Here is a 27,914-nt window from a genome sequence, read left to right on the forward strand (position 1 = left end):
TAAGTGACACTTCACTCCCGGAATCTATAAATATGTTAACTTCAAAATCCTCCACTTTTCCTATTATTATTGGTTGTGGATTAATGGTAGTTAAGCTCAGTTCTTCAAGTAACAACCTTTCTTTGGTTGGTATTTTATGCACGAAATTAACATACCTATTATAAGACAGGGCTCCTAATTTTTTTCTACGGCCTGGGCCCCGGCCCTGGATCCAGATTGCACTATGTTTTCCTAATTATTGGTGATCACAGACAGCAAAGGACTTGGAAGAGCAGTTGAACAGAATGGATAGTGTCTTGAAAGGAGGATATAAGATGAACATCAACAAAAGCAAAACGAGGATAATGGAGTGTAGTCGAATTAAGTCGGGTGATGCTGAGGGTATTAGATTAGGAAATGAGACACTTAAAGTAGTAAAGGAGTTTTGCTAAAGGATATAAAATGTAGACTGGCAATGGGAAGGAAAGCGTTTCTGAGGAAGAGAAATTTGTTAACATCAAGTATAGATTTGAGCGTCAGGAAGTCATTTCTGAAAGTATCTGTATGGAGTGTAGCCATGTATGGAAGTGAAACATGGACGATAAACAGTTTAGACAAGAAGAGAACAGAAGCTTTCGAAATGTGGTGCTACAGAAGAATGCTGAAGATTAGATGGGTAGATCACATAACTAATGAGGAGGTGTTGAACAGGATTGGGGAGAAGAGAAGTTTGTGGCACAACTTGACCAGAAGAAGGGATTGGTTGGTAGGACATGTTCTGAGGCATCGAGGGATCACCAATTTAGTATTGGAGGGCAGCGTGGAGGGTAAAAATTGTAGAGGGAGACCAAGAGATGAATACACCAAGCAGATTCAGAAGGAGGTAGGTTGCAGTAGGTACTGGGAGATGAAGAAGCTTGCACAGGATAGAGTAGCATGGAGAGCTGCATCAAACCAGTCTCAGGACTGAAGACCACAACAACAACGGTGATCACCGGTTGGTTACCAAATCGGTGTACTACTTCACCATTTTGTACTCTATTACTACTTGGTACAAATTCTTGTGAAGTAACTGGATCTAAATTCGAAGGAGGATGCGTCTTCTGATAATCTTCGTTACACTGGTGTACTCCGGTTACTTCCGGTACACTGGTGTACTCTAGCTAAGATGGCCTCATGTCTCTTAAAATTGCTATTACTGTTATTACTACCTCTTCTGAAATTCTGATTTTCATTTTGATGTATGTTCTCATTGTGGTCTTTGTTTAAGGCAGCAAGTGCATCTACAAAGGATAATAATTCTTCTACGGTTTTCCACCCGCTACATAATACATCCTTCCTTGCGTAAACGGGTAAACGTCTTATTAAAATTCACACCAACCCTTCTTCCTCCATGGGCTTATTTAAGTACTTCGCTCTCATTAAATGCCAGACAAAATACTTTCACATAGTACCCCACAAACTGTTGTAATACTTTGTGTCCCACAAGTTGAATATAAATTTTTTCCTGGGCGCTTGCTGACCAATACTTCTCCTTAAATTTTTTCTGGAAATCTGCCCAAGATGAAAAATTCTGTATGTTCACTGTGCCCCACTCTGAAGCTTCTCCTGAAAGGAACCCCAACGCAAATTCAATCTTTTTTGAATCTTCCCAAGTCTTGAGCAAGGCTTGATTGAACCTTTTCAAAAAATGAGCAGGATGTACTTCCCTATCCAGCTTGAACTTAGGGAACTGTCTAGATAACCCTGAATTTGCTGCCCATTGTAAATCTGTCATTACTTTACTAGTTAATACTACGTTGGCAGAAGTTACTCTATTATTTACTTTGTCCTGCATAAGTTTGAATTCTTTCCACAGTTCATCTACATTTCTCTTAGTATTACTAAGTTCAGAAGATAAAATTGGAGACACGTTCTCAGAGGATACTCTCCCAGCAACTTTTCTGTCTATCGTCTCTTCTACTTGTTCCTCCAGACTGCTTATATTTATTGTGTCAGACTGCTTATATTTATTGTGTCTGATGTTGCTAGTTTCTCTTTAAATTTACTTTCCACAATAACAACTCAAGTTTTAACGCCTGCAATTTGCGATTGGACTATAGGAATTAGCTTGTCCTGTTTTTCAACACCTTCCTTTAAAGTGTGTAGTCTCTGCTTTACCGCATCAAATGTAACATTACATATAATTTGAAACGATCATAATTTTTAACTAAATTCAGACTCCACATTATTACACTTATCCACAATATCAAATTCTAGTTTTTTAGCTAAGTCCTGAAATTGGTTACTCTGGGTCTGACTAAAGAAAGTGAACAGTTGGATTACATGGATAGACCAAAAAGTACTTAATTCATTTTTTAAACCTAATTGCAAACTCTCCACTTAATCATTTAAGGCACTGAACTTGGCATTTAAAACCTCACCCAGTGCTTCTAGTTTTTCACTTAAAATTAGCACTTAGTTCCTTTCTTAAAGCAGCTGAATCTGCCTTCTGTTCATCTAATTTATCATTTAACTGAGTATTTACTGAATCTAACTTAAGACTTAGTTCTTGTCTTAAAGTGGCTGAATTTGCACTCTGTGCATCTAATTTTTCACTTAAAGTTGCAATTTGAGCCTTTGCAGCTGCACTTTGGTCATTTAATCTAGCATTTAATTGAGTAGTCACTGAGTCTAGTTTAAGACTTAGTGCTTTAATTAAATTTGCTACCTCAGTTCACTCTGGCATTTCTTTTGTTACTGTCATGGCCATGGTTGGTTCTGATGTTTCCCCAGTTTTTTCAGTATTATCCATATTTTTCTTACTTTTAGATCATGTTATCATTAAAAAAATTCCACTCTTAATATAAGAACTATACTAAGTCTATTATTGAACAGTGTCTTTAACTTCACAATCAATTAATTGTCTTTTGCTCACCCAGCATAGAGTTTTAGGCTGCATCGGTGAGCAGGTGTGGAATCAGTGTCGGTAAACAGCACAGGTGCCGGCAACATCAAAGGTTGGTTTCAGTGTCTGTGCTGGTGAATGGATTTGTAGTCAGCACCGGTAAGCAGCAGCTGGTGCTGTTGGCGTTGGTTGCTGGCTACGGGGTCCACGCCCCGTGCTGTGTGTGAGGGCTGCTTACTCTCCACACTGGATTTGCATCATTAAATAGATCTTGTCGTAAATCTTCATAGTCTAAACTGTTGAGATTTTCCGTGCGTCTTCTCTTGTATGGTATTTATTAATTTTCACCTCTTTTTACCGTTTATGCAGAATCCAACTCTGCGAAACAATTTCCCTGCCTTGTTACTATTGGTTGCTATAGCAACTCACAATATCTTTTTTATCTTGATTTCGTTTGAAAGTTCCTCTTTCTTCGAGTTCTGATCATGTCGGTTGCCACTTTCTACTGGTTTTGGTGACAAGAGAAGCGGTGCAAAACTGGATTGCGAACTTCACACTTCTCTTACTACAGTTGACTTACTTGGAATGTTTAGCCAATCCTCTTCTCTGGATATGCGGCTGCGTCGATCTCCACAACTTCTTCTCCGAAGAAATAATGCTGGTTAGAGGAACCAAAAATTTACTCTCTCTCCCTCTCTCTCTCACTAGAAATAACTTGGTACTCTCATACTTTTGGTTCATCTCAGGTATATTTACGTTTACACAAGTTTCACATAAGCATACAAACTCTTGCAAGTCAACTACACCAATAACCATTAGATATTATTAAATATAATCACAATTGCCCGGTTTTAAAAACCAAATAATTTATAGACGTCCCATGCGTCTTGCTTCTTTCAGAGCTAAGACATGAAGAAAGTTAAAAGTCTATACTCAAATTTTCGTTATTCTTTTTTTTTTATCAACAATCACATTCACTAACACAGCTGCAGTTGGGAGGTACGGGAAGCAGGGGGCGGGGGCCGGGGGGGGAGGGGGAGCAGTGGAAAAGGAGAAAAGTAGAGGAGGGAAGAAAGACTAGTGGGTGCACTGTGGAACAGAAAGCTGTATAGTGCTGGAGTGGGACCATGGAAGGGAATAGATAGATGAAGGACAGGGACTAGCAAAGGTTGAGGCCAGGGAGGTTACAAGAACATAGGATAAACTGCAGGGAGAGTTCCCACCTGTGCAATTCAGAAAAGTTAGTGTTGATAAGAAGGATCCAGAAGGGCCAGACTGTGAAGCAGTCACTGTTGTGAAGCACATTATGTTGGCCTTGGACTACCACTATCGACTATATCTACAACATACACTAAGCCTCCATCACATGCCCTAATAGCTGACAAACAATGTCTCATAGATCTAATACATTTACCCCACCCTCAGAAACTCCCTCCCATCACCATACAGAATACAGAACCTAAACAGATGTGGAACAAAGTCATGAATCCTTCCTCTAAACGCCTTCATCTCACAAAAGTATCAGTACTTTCTAAACGCCTTACCTTTTCACATGTGAATTGTTGAAGACCTTCTCTCCTTCCCCTGGCCCCTACAGTGGAAAAAGTATTTTTGCCACCAATTCTACCAATCACACTCAACCTAAAGCCAGTTCAATCCTCCATCCAACTGTGATCCACCCAAACTGCTCCCAAATCACCCTCTGTTAACATTCCTGAATTTCTTAAACTCAAACCTTACTATAACAACATTCCCAAAATCCCTCAAAATGGAAATCAACCTTACTGATCCCAATCTTTTAACCCTACCTGCTGACAAAGGCTCCACCACTGTGGCTTTGAACTGCAGGGAATACCTAGTGGAGAGACTCCTCCAGCTATCAGATTTATCCACCAACAAACTCTGCCAAGGTGACCCTATTTCAGAAATCCAACAGGATCTCCTTCTTGCCTCAAATTCTTAAGCCCATCCCAGAACCTCTCTGTAAGCCCCCCTCCCTTTCCTCACTCCTATCACTCCCTGTGCTCCTACTTTCCATGTGCTTCCTTAAGTGTGTACACCAAACCACCCAGGACACCCTATTGTGACTGGTTACTGAGAGAATCTCTCCTTTTGTGAACCGACACCTTCAGTTTATTACCCATAACCTACTCTTCTTTATAAACATACCAAACACTTCTTCCATCGACTCTCCACAGTTTGTGTTCCTGCACCACACAGCACACTGCTCGCATTATTGATGCCAAGTCTCTCTACACGTACATCCCTAATGCCCATGGCCTTGTCGCTACTGAGCACTACCTTTCCCAATGCTTGACTGACTCCAAGCCTACAACCTCACTGTTGGTCACCATGATCAAATACTGCAAACCCTCACGCACAATTACTTGTCCTTTGAAGATATCTCATACAAAAACATCACTGGAGCAGCAATGGACATCCAAATGGCAGCATCTTATGCAACCCTATTCATGGGCCATATAGAGGAATCCTTCCTAACCACTCAGAATCCCAAACACCCCTCATCTGGGTGATATTCACTGATGACATCTTTGTGATCTAGACTGAGGGTGATGACACCCTATCCACATTCCTCCAGAACCGTAACACTTCTACCCCACTGCCTCCACCTGGTCCTCCTCATTGAACAAACCACCTTGCTTGTGTTGGCCTGCACCTTATGGATGGCTACATCAATACCTCCATCCATATCAAACCTACCCGCCACCCCTTCCATACCAAGAAGCTCCTTCCATACAACACTGCCATCCAAGGCCGTTGCATCTGTAGAGAAGAGCAGTCCCTCTCCAAATACACCAAAGGTCTGACTGAGGCCTTCACAGACCAAAATTACCATTCCTGCCAAGTACAGTAACAAATCGCCCATGCCTTGTCTCTCCTGTACTTACTACCTCTCACATTCACACCACCTGGCCAGCAAGGTGCACTCTCTTGTGTACTTGAAAAACTGAACCAGTTCTCTGCCAGATTTCCAACTACCTCTCTTCATGCTCTGAAATGAGGAATATCCCACCCATTATCTTTCCTGACCCTCCCATAATGGTATTCTGCCACCCACCACCCACAAAACCTATGCAATATCCTTGTCCATCCCTACTCCATCCCTGCTTCAAACCTCTTGCTTTTTGGCTCACCTACCAGCAATACACCTAAGTGCAAGACATGACCCATTCATCCTCCCACCACCCTACTCCGGTCCTGTCATAGGCATCTCCTATCCCATCAAAGGCAGGGCTATCTGTGAGAGCAGTCAAGTGAGTTACAAACTTAGCTGTAACCACTGTGCTGCTATTAACTTGGCCATGACAACCAACAAGCTGTCTGTCTGCATGAATGGTCACCAACAAACTGTGGCTGGACCACTCAGCTGCTGAACATGATGCCCTACACAAATTGCTCCACTGCAATGTCTGCTTCACAGCCTTTGCCATTGGATCCTTCTTGCCAACAACAGCTTTTCTGAATTGCACAAGTGGGAACTCTCCCTTCAATATATCCTGTGTTCTTGTAACTCCCCTGACCTCAACCTCTTCTAGTCCCTATCTACTTATCTGCACCCATTCCAACACTACACAGCCAATGCATCCAGGTCCTTTTCCCCTCCTCTCTGTACTTTCCCGCTCCCATTTCTCCCACCACCCTCCCCTCCCCTCAAACATCCCGATTCCTCCTAGCAGTCCTGCTCTGTCCCCACAACATCTCTGCATGCTCCCAGAAGCAGCACCTTCCCACATTCTCCCCCTTGTAACCTCCTACCCCTTCCCATCCCTCCTCAAGCCTTCTCCTTACTCCTACAACCCACAAGTTGTTTCTCCCATCAGTCCAGTCCCAGTGGCCAGTGGCAGCAGTCATGAGTATGTGAGCTTTTTTGTGTGAATGTGTGTGTATATTCTACTTCAGAAAAAGGCCTTCTCGCCAAAATCTCTAATGTATAGCAGTGTATTTTCTGTGCCTATATGTGACTCAACATCTCCTCTATATGGCTAGTAGCAATCTATTCTTTTCTCAAAATATTCAACCAGAAAGGGATACAAAGTCTGTCATAAATAACAAGCATAATCATTCAAGAGAGATGACTACACTAAGCAGATTCAGAAGGATGTAGGTTGCAGTAATTACTCAAGAGATGAAGAGGCTTGTACAGGATAGGGTAGCATGGAGAGCTGCATCAAACCAGTCTTTGGACTGAAGACCACAACAAAAACAATGATTCACGAGATTTTAAAGCATGTGCTAAATCTCAGTTCAAATTATCAGATGCCTGATTTAGTATTCCCAACTGCCTTTAGCAAAATCATAGCAGAGCAAAGCAGAAGGACCTGCTAGTATCTAATTACAGAGATATGGAGTGCATACCTTGAGCATCACAATTCATAAAATGTTCCGGGCTATTATGCCATGGTAAAATGGATTTCACCTTAAAATCTGATGTTTCATCCCCATCACCTAAAATCAGCCAAGGATGCTGGGAAAAGCTGGAATTTATAGGATTCTGTGTAGTTGTGGGAGGTATACATGGATACTACAAAAAGAACTGTCAAAAAATGACTCAAAGAGCACAAGGACAATTGCAGAACAGGGAAGATTGACAGATCAGCTGCGGAATGTGCGGAATGTGCCTTACAGCCAGGAGACCACCCCATTCATTTTAATAGGACTCATTATTGGCAGCCACAAGTGAATACCATGAAAGGCTATTCAGGGAGACCATAGAGACTGTGAAACACCCCAGTAATTTCAGTAGGAAGGAGGAGGGTGTGAAATTGAATGAAATTTGGATTACAGTGCTGAAGAAGATGTTTACCTGTCTTCCACCATGGGATGATAGCAACAGCGGACAATGGCAGTCAACAATGGATAATTGTTCTCATGTATTCAAAACATGTGACATCATGCCACTGCATGAAAGGTTGCAGAAACGGGTTCAAATCGCACATTCAACAAAGCTACGAGCCCCCTTGAAAATGTGCTCTGCAGATGGGTATAAAACCCATTAGACCATAGTGTAATTTCCCAGAAAATTTTATTAATTGTGACATTTCTGGCCATGAAAGTTTACATTTTACATATCTAGAGCCTGTCTCATCGTGTAAGTATTTAGGGGTAACTGTAAGAAGTGAAATGAAAAAGGATAATCAAATAAAATCACTATTAGGAGACGTTACAGGAACATCTTGAAATGTTGGAAGTGTTCTGAAATAGTTCAGTGTAATGGAAATAGCATAAAGAGGCTAGTGTGACCAGAGTTCTAGAGTATTGTTCCAGTGTTCAATGTCTTACCAAGCAGACATGACATTACACATCAAAGGAATACAGGGACATGCACTATGATCATGACTGGTCAATATAGCCCACACAAAAGCTCAATAGAAATTCTCATGGAACTTACATAGGAATGCTTGGAATAAGTATGATATGGTTCTACATATCTACATACACATCTATACTCTGCAAATCACTGTGAGGCGCATGGCAGAGTTCTCATGAAACCCTGTTGGTTAAATTAGAGAACTCATATTCAAAAACAGCTTTGTGACCATTGAGCTGCTAACATTCTGTGTCTCTCATATAGGGGCCACTAAAATAAGATAAGAGAGATCAGGGTGAATACAAAGGTATACAGACAGTAATCCCCTTGTCTAGTATGTGGAAGGAATAAAACAGGCAACGAATAATATTGGTACAAAGTCTTTTTAATATATGGGTCCACAGCTGGTGTAAATTTCTTAAAATCATTTTGTCATGCATAAAACTGATGGGCATTCTGGGTCTAGACTTATTCTCCAATGTTTGTTGGAGATTAGGTCTTCATTAGCCACTGATGGCAACCATAGTAACAGAGCCTCACATTACTCACGGAATGCAAACATAGTGGTGGATCCTCATTAGATAATAATGATGCCTCCTGAGTGGAACTTACCTTGATAACATTGTGAAGACACTAGAAAAACATTAACCTATGGTTTTATCTTTGATGGAACTGAATATGCCTATGACTGAATTGTATTAAGAGGTTGTGAGTGGATGTATGGGACCATTATTTCTCCTGAATTCTCCATAAGGGAATGATATGTTTGGTCCAGGACTGGGAGTAGGAGTGGCATAGGAGTGGAATAGAATATTGTTTGGTCAAGCTTCATCCTAGATAGCAGCTTATTAACCAGCTCAAGTAATTAATATAGTTCATATCATATTGTCAGAATAAAAAATGAACACAAAAGACATGGTGCACTGCATCACATTAGAATTAGTATCATTAGAATTAATATCTTGACATTAGTATCTTGACACATTGCAGGATAAGTACTTTGACATACCGTCAATACACACAGATGAATTCGCAATTGCGAATAATGACAACCATCAGCTGTAGAATGTTATGATGACAATGAAAATTTGTGCCGGACTGGGACTTGAACCCGGATTTCCCATTTATCGCAAGTGGTCATCTTACCATTTGGCTATCTGTGCACAACTCACGACCGGATCCAAACTTCCACACATCGTCAACCGTATGTCTACAGTCTGTATTCACACATCCATTATGTGTATTCCTGTACAGATCAGACATTGTGCTTGAAAGTCGCATGTCCGTTATCGGCAGATAAATATGATATTGCAGTGCCTGTGTTATTCTGATGACGATGCACTGTGGCGACCACAGCTGTAAGATGAATTCGCAATTGCAAGTAATGACTACCATTAGCTGTAGAACGTATGGTTGATGACACGGAAGTTTGGGTCAGGCCATGAGTCATGCACGGATAGCCAAATGGTAAGGCGACCACTCGCAGTATGTGGGAAATCTGAGTTCGAGTCCCGGTCCGGCACAAATTTTCACTGTCATCATTCCATTCTACAGCTCATGGTAGTGACTATTCATAACTGTGAATTCATCTGATATGTTTCGTAACAGCTGTGGTCACCACAGTGCATCATCATCAGAATAACACAACACTGCAATATTGTACCATCAATAAGCACAACTTGCTGTTTCATTGCATTTATTGACAATTTGTTGAAGTTTTAATACTGACATAATGCATTGTGTCATATATATTGCATCTACACTGAAGAGCCAAAGAAACTGGTATAGGCATGCATATACAAATACAGAGATATGTAAATGGGCAGAATATGGCGCTGTGGTTGGAAACGCCTACATGAGACAACAAGGGTTGTTAGATCGATTACTGCTGCTACAATGGAAGGTTATCAAGATTAAGTGAGTGTTGAGCATGGTGTTAAAGTCAGCGCACAAGCACTGGGACACAGCATCTCCAAGATAGCAATGAAGTGGGGATTTCCCGTACAACCATTCACAAGTGTACCATGAATATCAGCAATCCAGTAAAACATAAAATCTCTGACATCACTGCAGCCGGGAAAAGATCCTGCAAGAATGGGACCAATGATGACTGAAGAGAATCATTCAACATGGTAGAAGTGCAACCCTTCTGCAAATTGCTGTAGATTTCAGTGCTGGGCCATCAACAAGTGTCAGTGTGTGAACCATTCAATGAAACATCATCGATATGGGCTTTTGGAGCCAAAGGCCCAATCGTATACCCTTCATGACTGCACGACACAAAGCTTTACACCTTGAAATGATAATTAAAATGAAACCCTTAGCCGCCGACAGGTGTTGTTATTATACATCAATAGGGACAGCTAAAAATGTGTGCCTCAAGCGAGACTCAAACCCGGGATCTCCTGCTTACATGGCAGACGCTCTGTCCATCTGAGCCACCGAAGGCACAGAGGATAGTGCGCCTGCAGGGACTTATCCCTTGCATGCTTCCCGTGAGGCCCACATTACCAACTGTCCACAAACTACATCCATAGTGTTCCTAATAGATATTTGCCCATTCACTCATTACTTGTGGCAGACTAAGCTGACAAGTCCCATAAGAGTTTGGGCTCACAGGAACCACTGGCCATGAAGACAACATTTTGGCACAAACAACGAAAGGCAGACCAGTGTAGAGAACTGGTGGAAAGCACAGGTGGCTGCTTTCTGTGAGGAGGGGAAAAATTTTTTGATTTTCACTGTGGTTTTCATTTCGCAACCAAATGGACCTTACTTTCTGAACACCCCTCGTAGAAGGCGGTGGCTTTGTGTATGCAGGTTATAAAAGAACCGTGTATTGGTGGAGCTGTCATTTGTACTCAGGTGATTCTTGTGAAAAGGTTTCTGATGTGATTTGGGCCACACAACGGAAATTAACAAATTCTGAATGAGGAATCGCAATTGTAGGTAGACGCATGGAACACTCCATTTCGGAAATCATCAGCGAATTCAATATTCTGAGATCTACAGTGCCAAGAATACCAAATTTTAGGCATTACCTCTCACTGTGGACAACACAATGGCCGCCAGCCTTTAGTTAACGATCAAGAGCAGCGGCATTTGCGTATAGTTGCAAGCACTAATAGACAAGCAACTACGCATGAAATAACCACAGAAATCAATGCAGGATGTACCATGAACATATCTGTTAGGACAGTGCGGCATTAATGGGCTTTGGTAGCAGACAATCGGCGCGAGTGCCTTTACTGACAGCATGACGTGGTCTACAGCATCTCTCCTGTGCTTGTGACCATATCGGTTGGATCATGGACGACTGGAGGGCCTGGTCAGATGAGTCCCAATTTCAGCTGGCAAGAGCCAATGGTAGAGCTTAAATGTGGCACAGACCTCACAAGCCAAGAACGCAAGTTGTTTACAAGGCACTGTGCAATCTGACACTGGTTCCACAGTGGTGTGGCTGTGTTTACATGGAATGGACTGGGTCCTCTGGTCCAAATAAAAGATGATTAACTGTAAATGGCTATGTTCGGCTGCTTGGAGACAATTTGTAGCCATTCATGGACTTCACGATCCCAAACAATGATGGAATTTTTATGGATGACTATGCATCACTTCAACAGCCAACAATTTTTTGTGATTGACTTGTATAAGAAGATGTTATCTTTTCAGAAAGAACAGATACCATTGATGACCATGCAGTTTCTCTAGAATTAAATGATAATTAAATCAAAATCCTTAGCTACCGATGGGTGTTGTTGATATACATCAATTATCATTTCATACTAGAGCAGATGTGTGGTCATCAATGGTATCTGTTCTTTCAGGAACAGAGATCATCTTCATATAGTTAAAGGCTTCCTGCCCATTGACCTCCTGTGCGAATGCACACGCTTTGCCCAAGCTCTTCCAGGACTCGTCAGCTTAGTTTGGTGCGAGCAATGAGTGAATGGGTAAATATCTATTAGGAACACTATGAATGTAGGTTGTGGACAGTTGGGAATGTGGATCGGGAAGCGGGCAAGGGATAAGTCCCTGCAGGTGCACTATCCTCCGTGCCCTCTGTGGCTCAGATGGATAGAGTGTCTGCAATGTAAGCAGGATATCCCGGGTTCGAGTCCCGGTTGGAGCACATTTTCAGCTGTCCCCATTGATGTATATCAACAACACCTGTCGGCAGCTAAGGGTTTTGATTTAATTATCATTTCATTCTAGAGAGGCTGCACGGTCATCAATCATATCTGTTCTTGTGGGAACAGATACCATCTTCATATAGTTAAAGGCTACCTGGCCATTGACCTCCTTCTGTGCGAATGCGCACACTTTGCCCAAACTCTTATGGGACTCCTCAGCTTAGTCTGGCACGAGTGACAAGTGAATGGGCAAATATCTATTAGGAACACTACGAATGTAGGTTGTGGACATTTGGGAATGTGGGGCTCACGGGAAGCATGCAAGGAATAAGTATCTGCAGGCGCACTATCCTCTGTGCCCTGTCGGCAGCTAAGGGTTTCGATTTAGTTATCATTTCATTCTAGAGAAGCTGCATGGTCATCAATGGTACCTGTTCTTTCGGGACAGATACCATCTTCATATAGCATTACACCTTCCCTGGCCCCATCAACATTGACATTGGACTGTTGATGACTGACAACATGTTGCCTGGTCGGATGAGTCTCATTTCAAATGATATCGAACGGATGGATGTATACCAGACATGAACATTATTGAGAATATCTGGGATGCCTTGCCACATGCTGTTCAGAAGAGATCTCCACCCCTCGTACTCTTACGGATTTATGGACAGCCCTGCAGGATTCATGTTGTCAATTCCCTCCAGCACTACTTCAAACGTTAGTTGAGTCCATGCCATGTCATATTGTGGCACTTCTGCGTGCTCACAGGAGCCCTACATAATATTAGACAGGTGTACCAGTTTCTTTGGCTCTTCAGTGTATTTTTCATTCTGATTAGCCACAACATATAAATTGCACAACAGGATTAATAAAATGTGATCCAGACTGAACATGGTAGCAGACTTCTATAAGGAGTTTTCATCCTATTTTGTGATACTGCACGAGTTGAGTTGGTAACATAATATCAGTTTAAAGAGACTTCAAGATATGGGGTAGAATGTCCCACAGCAAGCAAGATGTAGTTAAAAGCTGAAGCACAGAATGTGATAGAACTTTTCAAAACCTTGGTGAAATTAGGTTACAAGGGGAGCACTAGTTGATGCTTCATTCAGAGAAGATAAATTTGTTGCCTTCAAAGAAATAATGGTATGTGATAAATGTACTAGTAACTTTCACTATCCACTGCAGACGCATTTCTTTTGTCAAGGCTGTAGGAGAGGAATTTATTTACATGGGAGAAGTGACAACAGTAAAAAGAGAGGTACCACTGGTGGTACTCCAAGGACTAACACAGAAGAGGAGTCAGTGGAATTTAATCTGATGTATCGGGCCAGTGGAGCCACCTGCAACAAGTCACAGGTTAACACAGGAAGGTGCTATTTATATTCCTGTGATAGTTCAGTAGAACTATTATTTACTAAATATTGACTTATAGATGGAGTTGTTGGAACCCGCATAAGCTCAGTGGTAAAAATTTGGCTGGTAACTTATAAACTGAACCACTGACTTCTCACACATCATGAAGAACACACAGGTGAATTCTAGTCTTGATCATGTTGGGATAGCTAATTACATGCCTAAGAATAAGTCATAACCACAAGCTGATTGTAAATTGTTGGGAGAACATAGAGAACACTTCCACAACACTAGAATACAATGAACACATCACATGCCATTTATCTGGTGGTGTTATGTATAAAATAATGAAAGGTATATTCAAAACAAAGATCATCTTTATATTACACAATATAGTGTTTGATATGCTTTGTAGTCTGCATCCTTCCTTCCTGATAAGCACTTTACATAAATAATAAAACACAAATAACTTGGCAATCAATAGTACCAAACCCTTTGCTTCAAATCTATATTCATTGGACAAGTTATACACAATGTTATGTTTCATGTCACATATGTAGCATGACATGTCGCAGGTATTAAAGTAAGAGTTATGTCCAATAAATTGACACATATAAAGATGATGTATAAAATATATTTATTTGACTAATTAGTAACATCATAACATAAATATTTTAAACCTACCAAAGACTCGTAAAAACACAACACCCAGGAATAAGTGGCAACAAGTGAAATTTGGGTTCCGAGTGATCTTAGCCATACACAAAAAACATAGAAAAACATGAGGTGATATAGTTCCCTAAAAACCAAAATTAAAACACTTAGCCATATCTCATAACCTGCATGGATACTGTTTCTATAAAAAATCTGTAATGAGATAGTGTTTGTATTTCTATCCTTTCAAATTTTAAGTGACAGACTGTAAAGGTAAGGTGGAATTATTCTATTTGTTCTTCTACCACTCATTTTCTTTCCAATAGTAATGTGTATATAATAATCACACAAACTAATTAATTTATTATTCACACCATATCTTGCTGACTTTTATTATGCACAGAATAGTTTACCAACTGTTGAAGACAATAATATAAACTGTTTATCAAGAAACACCAGTATTATGAAAAGGATAGATTGCTGCTCACCACATAGATGAAGCACCAAGTCATAGACATGCACACTGAAAAAACTACTAAACATTTAAGCTGTAAGCAAAACAATCTTCTTCCAAAATAGAAAGCACAAACACATTAACACAAGCATTATTCACAAACACTGGCAAGTCAGGCCACAGTGGCTCGAGACAGTGGCCTTGTGTGTGTGAGTTGTACTTGTGTGAATGTATGTGCTTTCTTTTTCCAAAGAATGTCTTTGGGCCAAAAGCTTAAATGTTTAGTAGTCTTTTCATCATGACTGTCTGCCACTCAGTGCCTTGCTCAACATGCTGAGGGTCTCACCAAGGCCTTCACAGACAGGCACTACCCCCAGATGTAGTCGGCAAACAGATCTCCCATGTCATTACCCCTAACATCCCAACCTTCCCACCACCCCCAATAACCAGCCACAAAGGAGTGCCCCCTTCATCATCCTGTACCACCCTGGCCTGGAAAAACTGAAACACATCCTTTTCCAGGGCTTTGATTACCTATCACAATGCCCTAAAATGAGGGACATCCTACTCGAGATATACCCCAACCCTCCTAAAGCAGTGTTTCATCACCCACCCAACCTCCACAACATCCTAATCCAGCCCTACGCCACTCCCAATCCCAACCGCTTGCCACAAGGATCATATCCCTGTGGAGGACCCAAGTGCAAAACATGCCCAACCAACCCACCTAGCACTTCTTATTCCAGTCCTGTCACAGGTTTATCCTACCCCATCAGAGGCCAGGCCACCTGTGAAGGCAGCCATGTCATTTATCAGTTCTGTTGCAATCATTGCACAGGTTTTTATACTGATTTGACTACCAACCAGTTGTCCAACAGGACGAACGGCCACCACCAAACTGTGGCCAGGAGCACAGTAGATCATCCTGTGACACAACATGCAGATGAACATAACACACTTGATTTCAATGGCTGCTTCACTACTTGAGCCATCTGGATCCTTCCCTCCACCACCTGCTTTTCTGAACTCTGCAGATGGGGTCTATCCTTACAACACATTCTCCACTCCTGTAACTATCCTGCCTCAAGCTATGGGAACACACTGTCCCCACACCCTCCACCCAATATTTTCCACCCCTCTGTCCTATCATCTCCTCCCCATTCTCATTTCCCAACCTGTTTACCTACCACCCTAAGCCAACACATCCTCCCATCTTTCCCTGCTCCTCTCCTTTTTTTGCTCTTTTTCTCCCCACCTCCCTGCCCCACAACCTCCTGATGCTGCACCCGTTGGCATTCTAGTCCCTGCACTCTCCACCAGACAGCATTCACCTTTCTTCCCACCCATACACTACTATCCCTTACCCTTCCCCACTCGCTCCCTCCAGATTGCTGCTTGTATCCCAAAGGATAGTTGCATCCTGGCCCAAGATGCTGGAGTTTGCAGTCTTGTGTGCATGACGTGTGCTTGTTTGTGTGTATGAAATGTGTGTGTCTCACTTTTACAGATGAAGTCTGTGGCTAAAGGCTTTGTGTACGTGTCTTTTAATTGTGCCTGTCTGCAACTTAATGTGTCTTCTTTACGGTAAGCAGCAATCTGTCTTTTCCTACATTGTTGATATTCTTACCTGGAGTTTCCACTTGTTAGCATTCTTGAGACTAATAATAGCCTAGGTTTTTACTGACCTGTGATGTTAAACTGGAATATTTCATGACACGCAAGCTGATCATCTCAAGTGCTTATGAACAACAAATATGAAGAAAAATAGAAGTTAGTGTCATCTGTGATATGTAAATCATTTTATACTGTTTCAAAGTTCCTAATAATCATAAAGGAGTAAAGCAACACAAGAATTTTAGTGAGATTTAAGAGATAAATGAAGGAGGACTTTAAGTTAAAAGACAACAAGCAGTCCACGTGAAAGATGCTCAACAAACTCTTTGTAAGCAACTACAGAATAAACACTACACATCACCCAGTCCTAAGCTTTCAAAAAAGCCCATAGTATTATGGAAGAAAGTTGATATGGTGAAAGAATGACTTACTTTATAGTTTGTTATCAAAATATTCCCATAATCAGCTCTCAACTTTTCTTTAAGCTCAGCTAAACTTTTCCCTGCACATATATTAAGGACAGAAAGGGTCAGCAATAAAAGCATAGGTGCCATTATAAACTGGTCCAATAAAACTTTTTGAGCCACAACAGCATAATGACTTCCTTTCACTTTTGTATCAAGAAGTCCAAACCACATTCGTAATGTGGGACCCTGTAACAAAAAAGGATACACATACATTACTATTTATTATTTCTAATTTTAACAATAATGGATCATTTACCTGTCAGAAAGGTGTCAAATGGAATGACCACATAGGCTCAGCTGTGGTTAAAGCAGGTGGAAGACTTCAGTTTATTGGAAAAATACTAGGGAAATGCAATCAGTCTACAAAGGAGATTGCTTACAAACCACTTGTGTAACACATCCTAGAATATTGCTGAAGTGTGTGGGACCAGGGACTAACAGGGGTATTGAATGTATACAGAGGAGGACAGAACAAACAGTCATGGGAGAGTGTCACAGAGATACTGAAGGAATTGAATTAGACAGACATAAACTATGCCGAGAAAGTATATTAACAAAGTTTCAAGAACTGGCTTTAAATGGTAACTCTAGCAATATTCTACAATCCCCTAACAATCCCCTACCTATCACTCACATTGGGATTGTGAGAGTAAGATTACAATAATAACTGCATGCATCAAGGCATTCAAACAATCATTCCTCAGGTGCTCCATACATGAATGGCACAGGAAGCAACCCTAAATAACTGGTACAATGGGATGTATGCTCTACCATGCACCTCACAGTGGTTTGCAGAGAGGAGATGTAGATGTAGATGTGGATGTTGATGTTGATGTAGGAGTGGATTAGAGTTTAGCCCCATCCACCTCATGATGGTAAGCATCTTGAACTGTATGAAGCAACTGACAAGCAGGTTGAGGGGTCAGTCACCTTTCTCACTGTTAATCACCTTTTTTTAACACTTGTGTTTCTAGAATGTCATCTGACTTTTTTAATTGTTGGTAACAATGTAATGATTCACTTATTTGCACATTTCCCCAACAGGGGCAAAAAAAATTCTGGGATGCAGATGGGGGCCAATGAATTCACTAATCAGTAGAAGCAGGTGTTATGAATTTCCTCTGTCTTTTATCTGTACTGACATCAATCATTTTCTTATTTAGTGTTAATACATTTGCAGTTAATTTGGCCACAAATAACAATTTTATGCAGTATGTTATCCTTCCCCCACTCTAAGTATTACCAAGGAATCTTATTCTGAAATATTCAGGTAATTTATAGGAACAAATCAAAAGGCTTGTCATCATCTCAGTTTATAAGTTTACTGAGATTTGCATCTTCTTACATTATTTACATGAGCAAATCTTAGAAGGATTACACAGCAGAATGAGAAATCCATAAAGAACACTAGATGAGGAAGTGAAACCTACATTTCCTTTTCGGTGGGTGTATATGAATGAGTATGGTAGTGGGTATAAGGCAAAAGAATCATCATCTACTCCATACACTGAGTTGTGTGTATCAGAAATACTGAAATGAGGACTGTACCATCTACCATGAGTGGATTAGTGTTTAGCCACACCCACCTCATGGTAGTAAGCAGCCTGAAGTAACTGGCAAGCAGGTTGAGGGGTCAGTCAGCTTTCTCACCTTCAATCACCTTTTTTTGACACTGACATCTTTTTAATTTTTATCATGTTTTTCAACCTTTCCTGCTATTTTAGGAAGAAAATAAGTTATTTACTTTTGTTTACAAGTTTCTGTATTCATGTTCATTCATTTAACTTTTTGGAATGCTCCAATGATGAAAGTTGATAAAATCTAACCTGAGGGGCTTCTGAAATGTGAGACAGATTGTTCCTTTTTTTAATTTTGAGGGTCTTTTTTTATATTTTGCATAACTGTTATAAGCATCAAATATTCCTCCAGTAAAACTGCTTCAGTTTTTGTTCCATATTCTAATTTTGCTTTTATAATAAAATTGATGCTATGATACTCTTGTTTAATTTGATAATAATTTTTTTTGGGATAGGAAAAACATAAATTCATAGTGACTGGCTCAAAAAAGATAGATAGTTCAAAAGCTATTAGATGGTGATGTCGAGCTGACCCATGGCAGACAACTTACATACATCAGAACTTGCAACATTCATACTATGCATAATGCCTATGTAAAGGCTTTGGATGTAAAGGCTTTGGAGTGCTTAGGTGAAGATGCAACCTAATTCCTGATCAATATTTTCAGTTATTTTGAGGGTTGTCCTATTCAGTTGAAAGAATTTGAAGGAATTCAGTCTAAGTTTAACATTCCACATCACAAGCTTTGAGGCATGCAACGACAACATTGCTTGCCTTAGCATCTTCATCCAACAGGATTATGGAACTATGGGATGGCATTCAATATTACTTTCTTAAGCACATACCCCAAAAAATAATTCCAATACTGTTCATCCCAAATCCTACAAAGCCATAAAGCCATTGTCAATGCTTTTAAAAAAAACCTTCAATGAAAGTAAAACTTCATTCCACGATTTGATCTGCAGAACTACTGAGTAAGTTAAGACAACGTTTTCAAAGAGGATAATTTTGATTCATAAGTTGCATACAGAAACAGAAAACACAGTTCAAATCTTTTTGGCTCAAGTCTTGAAGGTTTCTGCTTTGAGAAAATTTGAGAGCATTTCCTAAGTTCTTCATAATGAACTCTTTACATTGGATAATTTGCTTCATCTTTAACAACTAGTTGTTAGCTGGCTAGTAACAAGAGAGCTTAGTGAAATGGAACAATGTGACAAGTTGTGGTTTCTTAAGAATGCCCAAAAACATTACAGCGCACCTCGAAAACATGCAATGTGCTTATCAAGTATGCCACTGAAAAGTTTTATTTTTTGTAGAGCCAAAGAAAAAATAAAGAGCACTTGCTGTAGTGACATCTTAAAAGTCGCAAAAATGATGGCATTCAATGTCTGGAAAGATTATTTATTATGTGAGTGGGAGAGTCCACAGTTTTAAAAAGATGACACATATTTAGGTAAAGAGGTATTAACAAATACTGGCAGAAGCTCATCTCAAAAAGAGACTCATGTGAGTTATGGAATCCAAATGTCTGAAACTTGTTAAGGTCCTTCTTACATTGTCCCAACGAAACATGGATATAGACAGAAGGTATTCTTTTTCAAAGCATATATTAAGAGAAGAGAAGGAAGCCATGACCAAAAGGTTTTTAAACAGTGTTTTGACTGTGAGGGATACCTTGGGACAATACCCCCATATTCTGTCTGTGCCCATTGACTGAAAGCTCAATAGGTAGGGACAAAAAAGTGCACCCAAATTAAAAAAAAAAAAAAAAAGTGGAAGAAAGGGAAGTGGAAACCACTTAGAAAAATCTTGAGAAAAGAAAATATTGTGTGATTACTTCATTTTTTGCTACTATGCCTAAGAGATAGTAACTTGTAACCACTTAGAAAAATCTTGAGAAAAGAAAATATTGTGTGATTACTTCATTTTTTGCTACTATGCCTAAGAGATAGTAACCTAAAAAAATTGTTGTTACCATTATCAAAGGACCAACACTGATTACCAATGTACCCGTGTATATTAACAAATTTGTATGGAGGAAAAAAAATGGCCATAACCTGTTCTTAAGACAATAACAGAGAAAATTATCACGGTCTTAACTGGCTGTTTTGATAGGGAACTATCAAAAACAAAAACTATTTATTTGTGCCATATTTGTCTATTGAAATGAGTTGTCACTTCCTAATCACCTTTTTAAAATATTTTGTCACCTTTCAATCACATTTTTTTAGTGCTATCATGGCATCTCTCTCTGACAAGTCAAACAAGCAAATATGACATCATAAGAGTCATCTGGTATCCGACATGGCCAAGGGCTGTGGATTAGCTTGCAAGACATATGGTAGCAATAGCCTGAGGAAAGTGCCACTTTCAATGGTTACCACACTAATAGCATTCATTTTGTCTTGTTCAAGTACATCTTGAATAATGCAACAGTCTACAACACAGCCTCATTCCCTTTTCAACCACTGCCTCCCTTTTGTGCCCCTTGACTCTTATACCTACGATCTGGTTTCTGTACAAGTTGTAAATAGCCTTTCACTCCCTGTATTTTTCCCCTGCTACCTTCCGAATTTCAGAGAGGATATTCCAGTCAAAATCATCAAAAGCTTTCTCTAAGTCTACAAATGCTATAAATGTGGGTTGGTCTTTCCTTAGCCTATATTCTGAGATAAGTCATAGGGTCAGTATTGCCTTGCATGGTCCTATATTTCTCCAAAATCCAAATTAATCTTCCCTAAGGTCAGCTCCCACCAGATTTTCATTCTTCTATAAAAAAATTGTGTTAGTAATTTTGCAACCATGGCTTATTAAACTGATAGTTCGGTAATATTCACACCTATCAGCAGCTGCCCTCTTGGACTTGGAATTACTACACTCTTCTTGAGGTCTGAGGGTATTTTGCACACCACATAGAAGAGTTTTATCATGGCTGGCTCTCCCAAGGCTATCAGTATTTTTGAGAAAATATCGTCTACCTCCAGGACATTGTTTTGACATAGATCTTCCAGAGCTTTGTCAAATTTTCTTCCTGTATCACATCTCCCATCTCATCTTCATCTATGTCCACTTCCCTTTCTATAATATTGCTTTCAAGTTCATCTTCCTTGTATAGGCAATCTATATACTCCCTCCACCTTTCAGCTTTCCCTTCTTTGCTTAGAACTGGTTTATCATCTGAGCTGTTAATATCCATACAGTTTCTTCTCCTTTCACCAAAGGTCTCTCTATTATTCCTGTAGGGAGTATCCATCTTTCCCCAAGTGAAATATGCATCTAAATCCTTACATTCGTACTGTAGCCATTCCTGCTTAGTGATTTTGCACTTCCTGTCAATCTCATTTTTTAAATGTATGTATTCCATTTCATCTGCATCATTTGCTACATTTTTAAATTTTCTCCTTTCATCAATTACATTCGATATCTCTTGCGTTATCCAAGGATTTACAATAGGCCTTGTCTTTTTACCTATTTGATCCTCTGCCAACTTCCCTATTTCATCTTTTGAAGCTATCCATTCATCTTCTACTGTAACCCTTTCCCACGTTCTAGTCAACCGTTGCCTAATGCTCCCTCTGAAACTCTCAACATCATCTGGTTCTTTCCACTTACCCAGGTCCCCTCACCTTAACTTCAAACATTTTACTAGTTTCTTCAATTCTAATCTGCAGTTCATAACCAATAAATTGTGGTGAGAGTCCCCACATCTATCCTTTTAAATGCCTTACAATTTAAATTCTGGTTCTTATATCTCTGTCTAACCATCATATGATCAATCTGAAACCTTCCGGTGTCTCCAGGTCTCCTACACGCACACAACCTTATTTTATGAGTCTTAAACCAAGTGTTAGTGATGATTAAATTATGCTCTGTAAAAAATTCTACCACTTGGCTTCCTCTTTCATGCCTTTTCTGCAGTCCATATTTTTCCTTCTCTTACTTTTTCTACTATTAAATTCCAGCCCCCATCACTATTAAATTTTTGTGTCCTTTAACTATGTGAATAATTTCTTTTATCTCATCATACATTTCTTCAATCTCTACAGAGCTAGTTGTAGTACTACAGTAGGTGTGGGCTTCGTGTCTATCTTGGCAATGATAATGCGTTCACTATGCTGTTCGTAGTAGTTCACCCGCATTCCTATTTTCTTACACATTATTAAACCCACTACTGCATATCCCTATTTGACGTTGTATTTTTAAATCTGTATTCACTTGGCCAGAAGTCCTGATCCTCCTGTCACCAAACTTCACTAATTCCCACTATATCTTACTTCCACCTAACCATTCCCCTTTTCAAATTTTCTAACCCACCTGCCCAATTAAGGGATCTAAAATTCCACACTCTGGTCTGTGGAACACCAGTTTTGCTTCTCCTGATGACGACATCCTCCTGAGTAGTCCCTGCCTAGAGATCCAAACTGGGGAATATTTTACCTCCAGAACATATTACCTGTCATCATTTAACCATACAGTAGAGCTGCATGTCTTCAGGAAAAATTATAGCTGTAGTTTCCCCTTGCTTTCAGCCACTCACAGTACCATCACAGCAAGGCCATTTTAGTTGATCAAGATCAGATCAGTAATCATCCAGACTGTTGTCCCTGCAAATACTGAAAAGGCTGCTGCCTCTCTTCAGGAACGACACATTTGTGTGGCCTCTCAACAGATACCCCCCCACTGCAGTCATACCTATGGTACAGCTGTATCACTAAGGCACACTAGCCATCCCACTGATGGCAAGATCCATGGTTCATGGTTCCTTGACTAAGCTGAGGAAAATTTTCAGCAAGATCAACTCAAAAATAAAATCAGTTTGTGGCAAGATACATGACAGCGTTCATTTCTACATGTAGAATATGTCCCTATTTTTCTTTATCAGAGTGAATTAATTAGTCAGTGTCACGATTAATGCATTGAAATGATTTAATTTGCTGCAGATGGGTTTTCCATTTGATAAAACATTCTTTATGTATTTTTGATGCTTCTGAAGCCTTCTTCCAATCAATGAGTTCCTCTGTACACAAAGCTGATATACAACTGCTGGCTTACAGCTTGCAGGCAGTACACTAAATTGCATTTTTTGTTTTCGAGTTAACAAGACAGGATCTTCTAATATTTTTCTTATTTGTCATTGTTCTGAACTATATGTTATGTGTCAAATGTATAATGTTGCATTCAGATTTTATCTTATTTGGATGTTTATCATTTAATAATACAGCTTGTTTGCTGAAGAATGGCCTTTGTTGATCTGTAATTTTTTTGTGGTCCAGCCAAGTATGTGACTCCATTAAATCTGTAATTTTGTTTTTGTTACTCAACTGCAATAAGTCATTACATGACAGTTCAACACCATCTTCCTGCTGAGATAATACTGATGATGTAGACTGTTTACCATCATCGGAACCTTTAAGCTTCGACTGTTCAGTCAAATAATCTTCAATGTCCAAATTACAAGATTTTTTCAAAATACATGAAACTGTAGTATCAGAAGTGTCAGTGGAGCTTAATGACGCACTTGCTTCATAAAACCATCTTCTCATCTTAGAAGCTGATTTATTTAATTCTTCTACTCTTTTTTCTGTTTTGAGACCAAAATCTTTTTTCTGGTGCACTCATCATTTGCTCTTTACTACCTAAAAATATAAACGAATAGGTCTTGCATACAAAATCACAATCTTTTTTTTTTGTTTATGTATAATATATGTCTTTTATATTAATATCAAACAAGCACTTTTTATTTTAGCGTACTTAGTAGCGTAACATTCTGGCAAAAACTTTGTGAGAATTCCATTTCCTTGGATACATTTCATGTCATTTTGAGGCTATTACACCAATAATATGATATAATATGTAATCTTTCTTGGCAGCTATTCCTGTTAATCATTCATTTCCTCTAAGATAGTTTAAGTCTTTGGGTTTCACTAATATGATTTTATCTTGAAACACTTCCATTGGTCTGTATTTGCATACAAAACCAACAATATAAGATTGTACATCCACCTTGATTCAAAACACTTTTGTTATTTATTTACTTACTCCCATTTGAATCTAAAGCATGCACATGTAATAATGTTTGACAATGTTTTATAAGTATGCTATTTGTGCATGTTTTAGAATCGAAGAACCCACTGACGATGGCAATATTTGTAATTGAAACTAGTTTTGGAATTACTTTACTTTACTTTACACGTGGCTAAGGCCTTATCGACCATACACCTGCTCTACGAGCCTCTTCCAATTATTTCTATCCAGGGAAATTGTTGTCCAATCAGAGTTGATGCCCATCCTAGCTGCATCTTCCCGGATATTCTCCATCCACCTAATTCGAGGTCTTCCTCTTCTTCTCTTTCCTTCTAATTTCTTAGTGGATGCTATTTTGGGTAGCCTGTTCTCCGGCATCCTTGCTACATGACCAGCCCAGTTCAGTCTTCTCTTCTTTAACATTTCCACAATGGTACTATGTTTGTACAGCTCCCGTAGTTCTTCATTTTTCCTTATCCTCCACTCCATGACATTTTCATCGAAGATTGGTCCAAATATTTTTCTTAGTATTTTTCTTTCAAATATCAACAGTTTTTCTTCATCTTTTTTCCTGAATGTAATAGCTTCACATCCATATAATGCTACTGGTACAATAGTTGACTGATAAAAACGGATTTTGAATTCAGTACTAAGTGATCTCATCCTTAAAATTTTGATACAGCTGTAAAAAGTTCTATTAGCTGCTGCTAGACGGGCGTCTATTTCTATTTCTGCTCTATTGTCTCTGCTAAAAAGACTCCCTAAGTACTTGAAGTGGTCAACTGCCTTGAAAGTGAGACCATTTACGGTCAGTGGTGTATTCTTTTGGAGTTTTTTACTTATGACTAGATATTCTGTCTTTTCTTCATTCACATGAAGTCCAGCTTTCTCAGCTATTTTGTAATAATTTTGCATCATCCTGATTAATTCAGCTTTTGAAGTGCTTATTAAAGCTACATCATCTGCATAAGCAAGTCTAGTAATGTTCTGTCCCTGCTGTTGGATCCCTTGTGGATTAGTTTTGGTGAATTCTCTATCAATCTTCTCTAAGATAATATTAAATAGAATAGGTGAGATGGCATCCCCTTGTCTCAGTCCAGTGTACACCTTAAAATTTTCAGTCTCTCCTGCAGGTGTCTTAACTTTGCATATGGTTTCTTCCAAACACATTTTAACTAATTTGATTAATTTTAATGGTATTTCAAATTCTTTCATGGTGTTTAAGAGTGTCTGTCGGTGTATGCTATCATAGGCCTTCTTGAAGTCTATAAATAGAATATGGATATCTACATTAAATTCCCATGCCTTCTCAGTTATTTGTCTCAATGTGAATAAGTGATCCAAAGTGGATCTGTTAGTGCGGAAACCACATTGGTAGTCCCCAATCAGTTCTTCGGTTATGGGAATCAGTCTGTGTAGTATACACATCGACAAAATTTTATACGTGATATCGAGTAGGGCAATTCCTCTGTAGTTATCACAGACAAGGGGATCATTCTTCTTAAAGATGGGGCATATAATTGCAGTTTTCCAATCGGCCGGTATGTTTTCTGTCTCCCAAATTGTTTCAATTAAGGAATGTAGTTCTATTTCCAATTGTGGTCCTCCATTTTTTAAAAGCTCAGCATATACCTGGTCTTCCCCACAGGCCTTGTTGTTCTTTAATTTCTTTATTGTTTGTCTTATTTCATTTACTGATGGTGTGGTGACTTGTATATCAACTGTATCTGGTTCTTCAAAAGTAAAGTAATATTGTGGATCATTGCAGTTGAGCAGCTGTGTAAAGTATGTCTTCCATGTTTCTTGTATGTCATTCTTGTTTGTAAGTATTTTCCCATTATGGTCCTTTATAAACTGTTCCCTTTTAGTGAATTTTCCCAAGGACTTTTTTATATTCTGGTACATCTGCCTTGCTCTGTGATGCTTGAAATCATCCTCCGCTTCTCTTACCATGTTGTTGTAGTGTTTTCTCTGCTCTTGTCTTAAGAGTTCGTTGTGTTTCCTTGCGGATTTTATAGTATCTCTCCTTTAGTGTAATATTGTCCATGTTTTGAAACCATGCCTTCCTCGCATTTTGCCTCTCCAGTACTCTTTCTTGGCACTTTATATTAAACCAGATTTTGTTAGTTCGTTTTCTTTTACCTATAGTTTTGGAATACAAAAATAAATAACGAAAGTGTTTTGCATCAAGGCAAACCTGCAATTCCACATTGCTGATTTCACTAATAATTATAATAAAGTAATTATTTGTACATCCAATCAGCTACATAAACAAATAGTGATTATCACTTGATGTTCAACCATTTGGGTTATTCCGCTCATCTCATGTAGCCCCATCCCCTTTTGTCTGGGGGGGATTATTTCTTCTTCTTCTTCTTCTCCTTCTTCTTCTACTACTTCTTCTTCTTTTTTTCGAGATGTGACAGGGATTCTCCTGGCAGAGACATCACATACACTATGCACATGTTCAAAAATCAATTTAGGATACATTCAGAGATCAACTTAGGACGTATTCAAAAACCAATTGGCTTGCATTTCAAAATCAAATGAATAAATGATAGGACAACATCATGCACTGGATGGTAGGTGCTTTGTGAAACAATTTTTTTTCTTCACAAACATATGAATTTAGTGTCCCTAAAATTTCCACCCAGGGGAGACACTCCAGTCTGCCCTTTTATGTGTGCAACTTTATGTGTGAAGTGAATTAATGTTTGAAATTTGTTGTAAATGACATTTGTCATTTCTGAAGGTATTGAACATTTTCTGGATGGTTATGATTTGAGAACTGATACAGTATAGTCAGAATATTTTATAATGTTGAGACATTAGGATCTGCATTTATGCTGAAACTTGAAAAATTGTTAATAATGTGGAGAAGCAGGTTTATGTACACTGTGATGATGACAGATAGGGGTTTTCATTGAGATATGATGAGATATTGATGAATTATAGAATACACAGTGGAAACTCACATAGCAAGCATAATTTGTTCCAGAATCAAAGTGTGAAACACTCATTAAGCGAAACAATTTATCCTGTATAAATTAATGTAAAACACAATAATGCATTCCATGCAGAAAAAGTACTAAAAATTTTATCTTATTCATGCCATTTATTCAAAGAAAATTATACATACAGTATTATGTACTGCCTTATTCATGATACATACCAATTCTTTTTTTACTAGGAAGTTATCTATACTAATTTGTTTCTGACAATGCCTCAACACTTGGTGAAAATGAAACATAGCATTATCATCAAATAAACTTGTAGTGAGCATAGCCACTGTTTTATTGGGGGTGATGATTTTCAATGTATGATGCAAATGAGTCTCACGCTTTCAGTATTTCTCTTATTGTGCCATAAAATTGCTGATTGCTGTTACTGAGTCCTCCTCCTCCTCTGAAAAACTCCTCTCTACAACTTCTTGCTG

General features: G+C 39.2%; 1 protein-coding gene across 7 annotated transcripts in view; it reads right to left on the reverse strand.

The window, feature by feature from the left end:
- Window positions 1–27,914, reverse strand: part of LOC126162823 (protein Mpv17-like) — a 263,732-nt gene that overhangs the window by 53,531 nt on the left and 182,287 nt on the right. For all 7 annotated transcript variants that reach the window (XM_049919580.1, XM_049919578.1, XM_049919573.1 and 4 more), the window contains exon 3: window positions 16,841–17,062. In XM_049919580.1, coding sequence (XP_049775537.1) covers window positions 16,841–17,062 — 222 coding nt within the window. The remainder of the gene's footprint in view (window positions 1–16,840; window positions 17,063–27,914) is intronic.

This window comes from Schistocerca cancellata, chromosome 2 (assembly GCF_023864275.1).
Source record: "Schistocerca cancellata isolate TAMUIC-IGC-003103 chromosome 2, iqSchCanc2.1, whole genome shotgun sequence".
Classification (NCBI taxonomy): domain Eukaryota; kingdom Metazoa; phylum Arthropoda; class Insecta; order Orthoptera; family Acrididae; genus Schistocerca; species Schistocerca cancellata.